This window comes from Chelonoidis abingdonii, chromosome 2, assembly GCF_003597395.2.
Source record: "Chelonoidis abingdonii isolate Lonesome George chromosome 2, CheloAbing_2.0, whole genome shotgun sequence".
Taxonomy (NCBI): domain Eukaryota; kingdom Metazoa; phylum Chordata; order Testudines; family Testudinidae; genus Chelonoidis; species Chelonoidis abingdonii.
The window spans coordinates 241,541,397-241,553,995 of NC_133770.1; the positions used below are offsets into that span (position 1 = coordinate 241,541,397).

A 12,599-nucleotide genomic window follows, 5' to 3' on the forward strand; every position below is an offset into this window, starting at 1 on the left:
ATCCCAGTTATGTGACTGGCTCATGCAAAAGCCAGCAGAATTGCATCTGGGAAGCTCAGGGCCTGCCTCCACCCTACTATCCTAAAGAGATGGAAAGGAGGCAAACCCATAGCTCCATTCCCAACCTGCACTGGCCAGCAGAGCTGGGTGGCCACTGTGCTGTAACTCACAACTGTTTAGTAGCAAGCAGGCACCCTTTACATGCCTGGGAGCTACCTTCCTGAAGCAGACTTCTCCTGCTGCTCCTCCTGGGATATGTGGGCTCCACTCTGCCCCTGTATGGAATGGTCTAGCCCCAACAGGATGTCCCCAGCGTTTTTCTCAGCCAATGTCACTGAAAAAAAGGGACTAAATGCATAGAAACACCCGTGCCCTATTTGAACAGGCAATACACATCAGAGCCAGCTCACACTCATTCACAAAAATAGACTTGTGTCGTATGTGCATCATAATGGCTGGAATGATACACTTCATAAAATAATAACCGGTTACCATGGAGACATCACACTGAAAGCACAAAAACGTTCATGGTCAAGCTCACATACAACGTTTATCGGAGGGGACATGCACCCTGTGGAGGTTCCAGCACAAGGCCAAGGCACCACTCAAGCCATCCATGAGGGGATGTAAATGATGCCTAGGCCCTGGGCTCTTCTCCGGCACAAGGGTGAATTTTATCTTCTGAAACGTACACACCAAACACACCCACACAGCTACATGCAGCTCCAAATGCAGGGCTGCTGGCTATAGAGCGGCGTGGATCTTCATATGGAATCGGAATTCCTCCTGCTCCAGGAAGTTCTTGCCACACACAGTGCAAGTGCAGCCTTTGTCCTTGTTGTGTGTGCGCCGCACGTGACTGTCATGAGCAGCATGGGAGGCAAAGGCTTTGCCACAGTGTCTACACTTGAAGGGCTTCTCTCCTGAATGCTGTCGGATGTGAGTGCGCAGGATGCTGGAGGCTGTGAATGCCTGAAGAGGTGGCCAGCATGGAGGGGGGGAGAAAAGAGTTTAAAAGTGGTTAGACAATTGTCTAGAAAATAATCTCCTAGAGGCTCTGCCCCCGCCCGGCACTGAAGACACACAGAGGAAGGTTAGTACGATACTGAAGCCTTAGTCAATCTGTTCCCCACCAGAAGGTCAACAGAATCTCCATTGCTGGAACAGCCCTTAGATTATTTTGCTCATTCAGAAATGAAGCCATAGAAGCAGGACTCTTAGGGGCTGATTCCCGTGTCCTCTACCCCAGTGAGCATAGGTCAGAGCTAACGCCGCCAAAAGTCAGTGGACTCCTTACACTAGCAAGGGAAGAAAATCCGGCTCACTGGTTATAATGGAACCATTTCTGATTGGAAGACACTAGCATATATTTTCCATGTGTCAAAGGTGGCTGGGTCAGGTCAATAACATCTTTAATTAGCTGTGTATTTATTAGACATTGGGTTTTTTTACCCCAGTTCCCTTGTCCCAGTGTTTGTTTTCAAGAACCTAACCCACACAAAAGAAATCTAGGTTTTATTTCTGTAAAGGGTCTCATTTAAATTCATAAAAGCAAAGAAATGATTGTGTTACCGCTGCTAACGCTACCTTTTTGGTACTCGGATATAAAGGGTTGGAATTCAGCGCACCAAAACAAAGGGGACTCATTTTTCTCTCTCTTTTTTTGCTTAGCCTAACTAATTTTGTTCCTTCTCTACTACCCAACATTCCTTACTTCTTTCCTTGAAGGAAACAGCTCCCAACCCTGCTCTCTCTCCCTTACTCACAGAACATGCCTTCAGCATATTTATACATTCTCCCACCTTACTATTATTCTTCATGGAGGTTGGTGGAAAAAGGCCCCACTGCTGTTTTCTGCTCTAATGAGATCTTAACTGTCCTCCTTAACATACAGCAAATAGTGCCCACGAATCCAAACAAGGCATGTAGACAAGCGACTGATAGCAGGGGAGCACTTCTAACAGACCAGCAGGATCAACTGAACATAACAAATAACTACCCTTTCACCCACCCACAAGAAAAACATTGGCCATCTCCTCAGGTGCTATAAATTGGTGTAGCTGCATTACCCACGAATCCCTTCTTCACCTAACCACCAACAGCCATTGCTTTCCAAGCAGAGCTGCACCTCTAGATCATTTGATTTGATACTCAGACTGCAAAGGAGCTTGGGGGTATATATTATATAGAGAAAGGAGGAAAGGTCTTGTTAAGGAACAGGACTGGGTGTCAGGTAACCTTAATTCTGCATCAGTCTCTGCCACAGTCTTCCACTGTCACCTTGAGCAAGTTACTGAATTTCTCCATGCCTCTCTTTCCTCATCTGAAGGCTGCAGCTGCACTGGCTGAGCCAGAAAAAGCAAGGTTACTTTGGAGCAGTAGCAGTAAGTTAGGGGAGGCAAGAGAAATGATGAGAGTTTAGGAAGAGCAACTAATGTTCTGCAATGTAGAGAATTAAGAAAAGAGACTTGCACTACCTCAGAAATCTACTGGCAACTCCCTGGGGGAACTGCATCCTACAGTTTGAGAACTAGTGACCTAGGCCATGTCTACACTAGACATCATCCAGCGGCACAACTGTACCAGTGCAGCAGTAAGATCTCCTATGTATATGCCAACAGGAGAGAGCTCTCCCATCCCCCAGTGAGCAGTGATAGCTATGTCAGCGGGAGAGCATCTCCCACCAACACAGTGCTGGCCACACCAGTGCTTCTGTCAGTGTAATTTATGTTGCTTGGGGTGTGTTTTTTTTCTCACCCCTGAGCAATATAAGTTATACCAATAAAAGTGGTAGTGTAGACACAGCCCTAGTCTGATCTGGGACTCCTTTTGGGACTGCCAGAGCTCAATGCTAAAAGAAGTCGAACACTACACAGAAAGATCTACTCCCTCACTCTGGTAGAAGCCCTGCCATCTGTACTCATGACCAGCAAGTTAAGGATGAAATTTCACTTCACACAAGAGGTTGGGAGAGTAGAACACAGACAAAACCTACCCCAGGAGTTTCGTTGCCGCAGCAGGAGACAGTCAGACCGCTACACCTGTTTGCAACAATTTGTATACAAAAGTAACCTCACATTAAATGTATATCAGGTATTTCAGCTGAGACTTCTGCAAACCACGGACAGGACAGACTGTCCCTGAGCATCTTGAGTCCTAACAATGTTCATGTAACACTTCAAGTCAGATGCAGCTCTGCCCAGAGCAGATCATTTACATGCAGCTGTCCCCATTTCGTGGGGAAGGAGCAATCAGTTGCCTTCACAGCACCATCCTCCCCTTCCCAGATGCCACTGGCAGACGTACCCTGGGTCCAGGGTGTGCTAGAGGAAGGGGTAGGAACCAAGCAGGTTGTGAGGTCAGGGACGGGGAAAAGAGTCGGGAAGAATGTGTAAGGGCTCCAGTCCCACACAGGTTAGGCAGAAAAGCAATAAAGCCAGACTATATCTTTTCCACACAGTTTCTCAGGAGGTCTGCAGAGTTGCTGCTGCCAGAACAGGATAAGGAATGGGAGGCCGTCAGGGGCAGAGAAACTGCACGTGGAGGGGCCTGACCTCACACAGATCCAGTGGCACTGAAATGCTCTTTATGGTGGGGGTGCTGAAAGCAAGCAAAACTATCCCCAAACTTTTTACCTCGTACCCCCTTACCCCTGACTGTGCCCCCCACCCTCCCAAGCTGAGGCCAGGAGCAGGGCCTAGCCTTCAGGAGGAGGGGCAGGGGTAAAGGACCAAGGCTGGGACCCGGCATGCGCAGCTGGGACCCCACATAAAACCTGGGGATGCTGCAGCAACCCCCACACTCCTACTTCCTGCGCCTATGCATAGATCCCTGAAGATCACCAAATTTCAGTTGCCTATTCCGTGAGACACAGACCTCACACACATCCTGATGGAACAATAGGAGAGGAACAGAAATTTCCTCCCTAAAGCTTCCTTCCATGGGTTTTTCCACAAAAATGTATTATCCAAGCTCTGATCAGTAACAACCCTTCCTTCTAGCTGCATCTTTGTCATATCAAGCATGGAAGGAAGTGGTTATATTATTAGCAGGAGCAGTATTAGAAGCAGAGGTTTTTAAACGAAGCTACACAACACATGTTTTCTAATTGGCTCTTTCAAAGAACTGCCTGTGTACAGATGCCTCATACAAAACTTTTTCACTTCATGCATCTGATGAAGTGGGTTCTAGCCCATGAAAACTTATGCCCAAATAAATTTGTTAGTCTCTAAGGTGCCACAAGGACTCCTCGTTGTTTTTGCTGGTACAGACTTACACAGCTAGCACTCTGAAACCTTAAACATGTGAGTAATTTTTACTCACATATAGCCCCATTGACTTCAGTGTCGGTAATATTCATATGAATAAGAGTTGCAGGATCAGGCCTGTGGAGCAGACCAAGTTTATCTTACTCATCAAGCAGTGCTAATAAGCTCAAGTACTACTTGATTCTGAAGGGGAGCCAATAAGGACCCATGAAGTGGTTCAAACCATACGTTTCTATCTAGGTATCTACCATAGTGTCTCAGCCCCTCACAAACACTGATAGATTTAATCCTTATACCTCCCTCCTGTGAGGTAAGGACCTATTACTAACTCCATTTTCCAGATGGAGAACTGAGGCACAAGGTAGATGAATGGTCTTGCCCAAGGTCAAACAGGGAATCTGTAGTTAAAGGTGGAACTAAACCTGAGTTCCAGTCCAGAGCCCGAGCCAGAGAATCATCCTTCCCACATCACTTCCAATTTGTGGATTCTTTTCTTTGGGTGGTTTGAAAAACCTATAAAAAGAGGCTCATAGTACCTGAAGTAGAAAAAATAATTTAAAAGAACTGCAAAGAAAAGCACCCGGTCACACTGTGCTGTACTGAAAATCTACAGGTAAGCTATGGGAGAAAGCAAGTTCTCAAGAGGATTTGATTTTCCTTTACCTTGTTACAGTACACACATTTGTAGGGCCGCTCTCCAGAGTGCACCCTCATGTGTTTGTTCAGGCTGGAGGACTGTGAAAAACTCTTCCCACATACTGAGCACTAGAGGAAAAACAAAGTTAACACAAACACACAATAGCGAAGGATTTCCTGTCGGAGCACAAGCCAATAGCTGTTGAAAATGACACAGAGATGTCTATGTGATGTATAGATAACACACACACACACACACACAAATCTAATACAACTAATTTAACTCATAAGAGGCAATATGTTTTAATGTATATATTATTAGAGCTGGTCAAAAACAAATGTAAAAGCATAGGCAATTTCCAAGTTGGTTCCACTTTGTGGGGTCAAAAATGGACCCACTTTACATTTTTCCAAAAATGTTCAATATTTTTAAATTAAATTTTAATAAAAAATTATATGGAGATATACCTATCTCACAGAACTCAAAGGAACCTTGAAAGGTCATTGAGTCTAGTCCCCTGCTTTCACTAGCAGGACCAAGTACTGTCTCTAAGGTGTGTTGTTGTTGTTGTTTTTTGTGCACCCTAGATCCCTAAATGGCCCCTCAAGTATTGAGCTCACAACTTTGGGTTTAGCAGGCCAATGCTCAAACCACCGAGCTCTCCCTCCTCCCTGAAAACCTGTGTTTTTGGTAAGTGAACATTTTTCTGCCACTATTTCAATAATGGTAATGGGGTAATAAATATTGTCATTAAAAAATCCAAAAATATATTTTTAAATTTTCATTTTTGAAAAAAGACCACTTTGATATATTAAAAAAAAAAAATTCATTATACTATCCAGCTCAGTCCTAAGAGCATTCGGTCTTCAGAATTCCCACCCACATAGTTAAATTGAAAGATCACTGCCCTCCTTTTAACAAAATAAGTAACAATCTGAATAATGTGGTACATATTCTGTAGCTGCCTGTGATAGAATAGGGCCCAACTCAAAGCTTATTGAGTGTATTGAAAAACTGGCATGGACTTCAACATGAATTGTAATGTTCAGTTATGATCTGCATGAGTGAAATTCTTATCCATAATATTAAATAAACTCAGCCAGGACTGGTGATGACCAGAGTAATTTTTAAAAATAAATTAGAAATTTTAAACAATACATAGTCTCAGTATATATCCTTTGCATGAAAAACATGCTCTGACTTAACTGAATGTAAAGTCTATGCACAACGGAGTCTTCATTCTGCTGATTTGGCCTGCAATATCTTTTCTTCTGCATGCAATTCACATTAAATGTCTAAACAGAAAGAAAGATATTTCTGTTGAGACATTTAATATGAATTGCATGCAGAAGAAAAATTCACGTGAAAGACAGAACGAATGAACCATATGACAGAACACTCCAAAACTCTTATTTAATAAACTCACATTTTAATCTAAATCTCTAATCCCTATTTCTAAATCCCTGTGATACTATTTCTGTACTGTTACTACATTGAAATGTTGCTGAACAACCTTCCCTGGGAAGCTCACTTTATTTCAGGAGGAACTGTGAAATAATCAGGATGATCTTTCAGCTCATATGAAAGTAAGAGGTTGTTGAAATATTACATACTCTGTTGTGTCACATCAAAATTCAGGTGGTTATCCTGGCTGAGCAGTTGTGAAAATTCCTTGTTTTTACATTGCCAGTGCATCTGAAAGAAGCGGCTGGTGCCAGCTCAAACTTTAAAACTCCCTGGGGCTCAAGAGGGGCGGTTGTAGCGGAACAGAGCTGGGAATTCACAGAGAAAAGCAGCAAAACAGCCTACAAACCATGGTAACCCTTAAAGGGATACGTGGTTCACAGACACACACACACCTCTTCCTCATAGCAGGGTGGATGCTATTCAAAGGGGGTGGGGGTGTCGGTCATCCTGAGGGCGGCAGTAAACATAGAGCCGCCCCTGTGCTTGTCTCAGGGGGAAGGCACTGAGGGTGACCAGATAGCAAGGGTGAAAAATCCGGACAGGGGGTGGGGGGTAATGGGCACCTATAAAAGAAAAAGTCCCCAAGTATCAGGACTGTCCCTATAAAATCAGGACGTCTGGTCACCCTAAAAGGCACTGACTTCGCCTTCAGATTTTGTCCATTGCAAACTACCTCAGCATTGGGTGAGTTCACATCGTAAAGGGAGCCCTGCGGAAAGCTACAGGTACTTTCATGATGTGATATGAATTGTACTAGCAGGTGATATGCATTCAAGGTGTACATGTTCTTTAAATATCAGAGGGGTAGCGGTGTTAGTCTGGATCTGTAAAAGCAGCAAAGAATCCTGCGGCACCTTATAGACTAACAGATGCATTGGAGCATGAGCTTTTGTGGACGGATGGCATCCAAGGAAGTGGGTATTCACCCACGAAAGCTCATGCTCCAATATGTCTGTTAGTCTACAAGGTGCCACAGGACTCTTTGCTGCTTTTACATGTTCTTTAAATGTCAGCATTTAAGCATCCTAGAGGGATTGTAATTTACAATTGTCATTTGTGATTGAGGGGTCTAGGACAATTCCTTGGGTTTGCTCCTAGATTTCATACAGGAACCATCGTCCAGAGTGTGAGAGGAAAACTTGGAGAGAGGAACAAACCAAAACCAGATGCAATCCTTACCTTGTGAGGTCTGTGTTTCTCATGGACATGCAGAATATGGATCCTCAGTCTGTCTCTCTTTTCAAAGGATCGGTTGCAAAGATGGCAAGGAAATTTTCTGTCTCCTTGATCTACGCAGCGAGTGTATTTCAGATGTTTGTCTCTGTAGTATTTGTAGGCAAATACCTTGCCACATCTCTCGCATTTGTAACTCTCACCAGATTCTGTGCAACACAAGGGAAAGTACCATCACTTAAACACTTCCAGGTAAATAGCTGTCAGTTTCAAATGTCATTGTCTTTCTGAGCTGGAACCCAACCAAGGAGAATTGTAGCTTTTTAGAATTGCAATAATTGTAAACAAGAATTACAATATAGTTAGAAAAATACAATGGAGTTTACAAACTAGACTGAAGTCTGCTAAGCACCTTCCTGGATTTCCTTTTTGTGTTCTTACATTTTACCAGATTTACAAGAGTGTAGTGCAGACAAATATATCTTGAATGAAATTCTGGCCCCACTGAAATCACTGGGCGTTTGCCATTGACTTCAGTGAGGTCAGGCTCTCACCCCCTTCTGTCTCTTTCCTCTAAACAGAGATCTCCATTTCCTGTCTGAATGCACACCCGAAGTAAAACAACTACTGCACATGAATATCTGACAAAGCGACCCTGATTTTTGCAACATAAAACAACCCCCCCACACACACCCATGATAAATCATTGGTTTGGTTCTATACTTATTAATATTGGTACTGGTAATGTGTGTTTCATTTTCCACTTAAAAATCAATTTGCATATGTTGCTTGAAGTTTTAAAAGTAATGTCAATTATGTACTACACAAGTGTGTGGTTTTGTTTTAGACCCAAAGTTTCTACTGTATTTTAAACAAATTCTAACAATTTCCTTGGCTTTCTCCGTATGACAAAAGTATTTCAATATCAATTCCTCCCATGGTTACAAATCGAAAATAGTATTCTTGAGTCAAGCCTTAAAATGAAATCCTCTGTCAGGGTTAAGCAACCTTAGAATGACAATTACTAGATACTTAGGTAAACCGTCTGCCCCCTTTATGAAGAATGTGAATGCGAAAATTACAACTGAAGATCAAAACGGTATGAAAATGTGTGTGGGCAAGACAGCCAGAATGTTTAAATATAAATCTGATTCAGGGCCCTCTTTTGCCGATTATAGCCAATGCGGGAATTTTGGGCCACTGATTTTAAAGAGATCAAGAACGGGACCATATTCCCCAACCACGAGTTACTTAGCTTCCAAGTTCTTTGCCGGCAGAAATCACCATTTGTAGAACACTTGGATTTTATGTGCTAAATTACATCTTTTGTTCACAATACAAATAAGACTGCAACCCCGAAGTAAAGGGCGTGAAGTCTGGGGAGCTGGCCGTTGGTTTTTCAACCCTGTTTTGCGATCTGAGTCGGTTGCAAATGTCTTCAGACAGAGAAGTTTTGCGCAGAGCCCGTAGCTAGCCTGGTCATAAATATTCAGCCTTCTCAGCCCCTCCGGGGAATTTCTGCCTCAGGATTTTAAGATTTGAACAAATAAGTAAAGGAATGGAAGGATGGATCCTTTTCCTTGACATTTAATTTTCTTTAACCTAATGGTGCTATTTAAACTAAATCGTGTAGAAAGTTTCCGCCCTAAATTGGAAGCAGAACTTTGTCACCCCCTGAAAAGGTTGGAAAAGGCTTAATTTATTTACCGGAGACTGAAATTCATGTAAAATAAATGGAAACAGGCAACAGAGATTCTTACACAAATGGAATCTGCAACTCACTTTAGATGGTCTTGTTCTAAGCAAACGCGAAACGAACCATTCAGGACACGAGCAGCTCTGTGATTATAATCACAACGAAATAATCACTGGCATTGATAAAGCACCGACAGGTCCACGGACAAACGGTAACAACCCTTTCCACGGGGCCCTGTGCAGGCACTGACCTTCTGACTGTTGCTGGGGTCCCTTTCCTTCTGTTGCCCCTTTCAGACTGATGGGGATGCCCAGGAACTGCAGATAACAGTCTCCATACCACACCAGCAGCTCCTGGTTGGGTAAGATTTCTTTGCAGCTTTCGTAAAATATTTGGCCTTGGCACTGAATAGCTGTCAAATTCTGCTCCTCTGGGAACCGGGCGCAGTTTACTAAAGACATCCAGTTTCCCCAGGCTCCTTTCCCATCTATAAAATGGCTCAAGCGACCATCTTCGAAAATCTGGGTAAAACATGGGGAAAGAAACCTGTTAGGTTTCCTAGCACTTCGGGTGTTAGAAACCTTCCCCCGTATAACTCGTTTGTACACAATTTACATGGATCCCTGCACGAATAAAGCCAATATATGGGCAATGAAACATATCCTTGCTCTTTGGGATTCCTCATTCAAGTCAACGGAAAGATTACAGTGGGGGCTGGATCAAGGCTTTGATTATTTTCTTTCCATATGTTTCTGCAGGTGTTGAGGACAAAACCACCACCCCAAGAAGCAAGGCATCAAAGAGACTTTTTCAATGCAACGGCCGAGCTAGTGTGATGTCCTAGGGGTGCGCCCATCTACCTCCCACATCAAGGAATTGTCATCGTAAATCTTGATCTCGCTGGTGTTGACCACTTTGCCTTGGAAAGGGCCGAAGCGGACGCCCCTGGGGATGAGGTGGGTGCAGAACACCCCCAGGTGCAGAACTTCCCCGTGCAGCGTCTGCAGCACCGACAAACCTGGAGGGCGAGAGGAAGAGAGAAATACGGGCGGTCTGATTAGGAGCTCAGCGAGCGCGTCCTGATGCACCTGAGCCCTGCGGTCCCACCTACCTTCGGGTAACTGGAGGGACTCTCTGTCCAGCAGCGGAGCGAGAGACTCGGCATCTCCTGCGAACAGAACAGGACCCCCTGGTTAGCCCAGGCGAGCCGGTTGTCCCACCCCCACATTGCACAGGACAGCTGCGGGAAGTGATGGGGGAGCCCGGTCCGGCGGGGCAGAACGGTGTTTGCAGGGCCGGGCCCTACCCGGGGAGCTGAGACCCTGCCGGCCGGGCTGGGCTCCGGGCTCCGAGGAGGCAATTCCTCGGGAGCTCGGGCTTGGGTCCGGGTCCATGCAAAGGGCCGAGCAGCGTGCGGGGGGTGGACTCGGGGCCCATGGGGACGCGATCCCCCGAGGTGACTGGCACCTTACCAGGGCTGGTAGCCGGGTATCGCCGCCCCGCGGCAGCGTGCGCAGCGCCGCGCACCGCTCCGTACAGCACGGCGCGCAGATCCTCCTGGCTGAAGCTGTAGGGGCGGCAGGGCTCCGCCTGGGCGCTGGGCCGACTGGCGGCCGCCGCTCCGCCCTTCCTGGAGGGGCCGGGGAAGAGCTCGCCCGCCCGGCTGGGCAGTTCTGGGGGGTGCGCCGGCGGGGCCCTGCTGCTGCGGGGCGATGCCTGCCCGGAGAAGGGCCAGAGGGGCGGCGTGCCGCAGAGCCGCTCGCCCTGCAGCGCCGAGGGCCGGCTCAGAAAAGCCGGGATTGCGGCGAAGCCGAAGGGGGCCAGAGGTGGGGAGGCGGCGAGCAGCCTCCCCAGGGACTTGAGGGGGTGGAAGAGGTCGGGAGGGCGCCCCAGCGCCTCCAGGTACTGGGCGGCGGGCAGGAGAGGCGGGCAATAGGCGGCGATGTCCCCCGGGCTGGTCCGGAGGGTCTCTCCCGCGTAAGCCCGGTCTTTGGAGGCAGGATCCGCGGCTAGGAACAGGGCCATGGCTGGAGCCGCCCGTGAGAGGAGGGAACCTGTGGGGAAGGGGAGACACCACGTTACAGGGAGCGGCCCCGCTGCTGCAGCAGCCGCGCTCTGCCTAGGGGAGAAGAAGCCACTTTACAACCGGGGCATCCGTCTCTTTCCTACACGGGGGCACTTGGCTGCTGCTAGGCCGCCCAGTCTGCCGAGCAAGGGAAATGCCCGGCCCGACGTGTGGCCCAGCTGATCTAAGTGCTTCTCCTCTGCCCCTCCGAGCCTGCCTGGGCGCCTCTCCCCGTCAGCCAGCCGGGCAACTACCCCACGGGCCGCCCTGGCTAGCGCCGGGCGGGGCTGCTGTTAAATCCACCTGCCCAACAGCCGCTGGGAGCCCGGTGGGGCAGAGAAGAAGGGGGGTGGGGAGAGGCGAGAAGACGGTGTCCTGCTCCGGGGTGGCCCCGATCTCCCTGAGGCTGATCTCTGCACTCGGGCTGACCCCGGAGTGAACAGCCCCATTTCCTCGCGGTTCCAGCCCAGCCCAGCTGGCTCTGCTGCACCGAGAGCAACCAGCCCTGGCCACCGGCCCGCGTACTCCCTGCGGCTCTTCAGCCAGCTCATGGATACGAACGGGGGGCGGGAGTTGGGAAAAGGGAATCTGTGGGGAAGAGCGGCTGGCTTGGCAGGTAAATCTGCACTCAGGTCGCAAACGCCACCAGGAACCGTGCCAGGCTGGGGCTCCTCCATCCACAGCGCGCCAGCCCCCAGGGAAGGGGATCGGGCTTCCCACCCTGATTGGGAAGCGAGGCAGAGAGTCCGGGGCCAGAGCAGCCCCTGGGGGGCTAGGGAGCTGCTCCAACGAAAGCTGACGGGGATCTGGCCCCCAGACGTTCCCCAGCAGATACCCCCCAGCTCTAGTGCATGTCCCGCTTGAGGGCCCAGCGCAGGTAGTTTGTAACCGGGCTGCAGACCCCTAGCCCTCTCCACAGGCAGAAGCGAGGCCGAGCTGGCAGGGGAAGGAGCGGGGAGGGGGGAGAACCTTCTTCTCCCAGGGATTTATTTTTAATAGACAGATAACAAGTTAACAATGGCTGAAGGATGAAGCCCCGGCAGGATCAATGGGGCAATAAGGGAAACAAACCGGGGTCGTGACACTTGAATTGAAGAACACGGGGTCGGGGGAGAGGTCACCGGCAATGGACCCGCGCTCCACCCAGGCAGAAGAGATCGAGTCCTCCCCCCACCTCCCCCTTTGATTTAGGGCTTCCTAGCGCCTGGACATATCCTCTGCAGCGCCTTAAACAACCCGGCAGCTGCAGCAAACATCTGGAGCGCCCGAGCTCTCAGCGGGCCGGGGGCGGGG

General features: G+C 48.2%; 1 protein-coding gene across 1 annotated transcript; it reads right to left on the reverse strand.

Annotated features, from left to right (window-relative positions):
- Positions 1 to 744: 744 nt before the first annotated feature.
- On the reverse strand, positions 745 to 11,266 carry PRDM14 (PR/SET domain 14). Its single transcript, XM_032794485.1, has 7 exons — positions 10,714 to 11,266; positions 10,353 to 10,409; positions 10,102 to 10,259; positions 9,492 to 9,762; positions 7,552 to 7,754; positions 4,932 to 5,033; positions 745 to 972 (listed from the first exon to the last, which is right to left on the reverse strand). The coding sequence occupies exons 1-7, from the start codon at positions 11,264 to 11,266 to the stop codon at positions 745 to 747; spliced, it is 1,572 nt and encodes a 523-aa protein (XP_032650376.1).
- Positions 11,267 to 12,599: the final 1,333 nt, after the last annotated feature.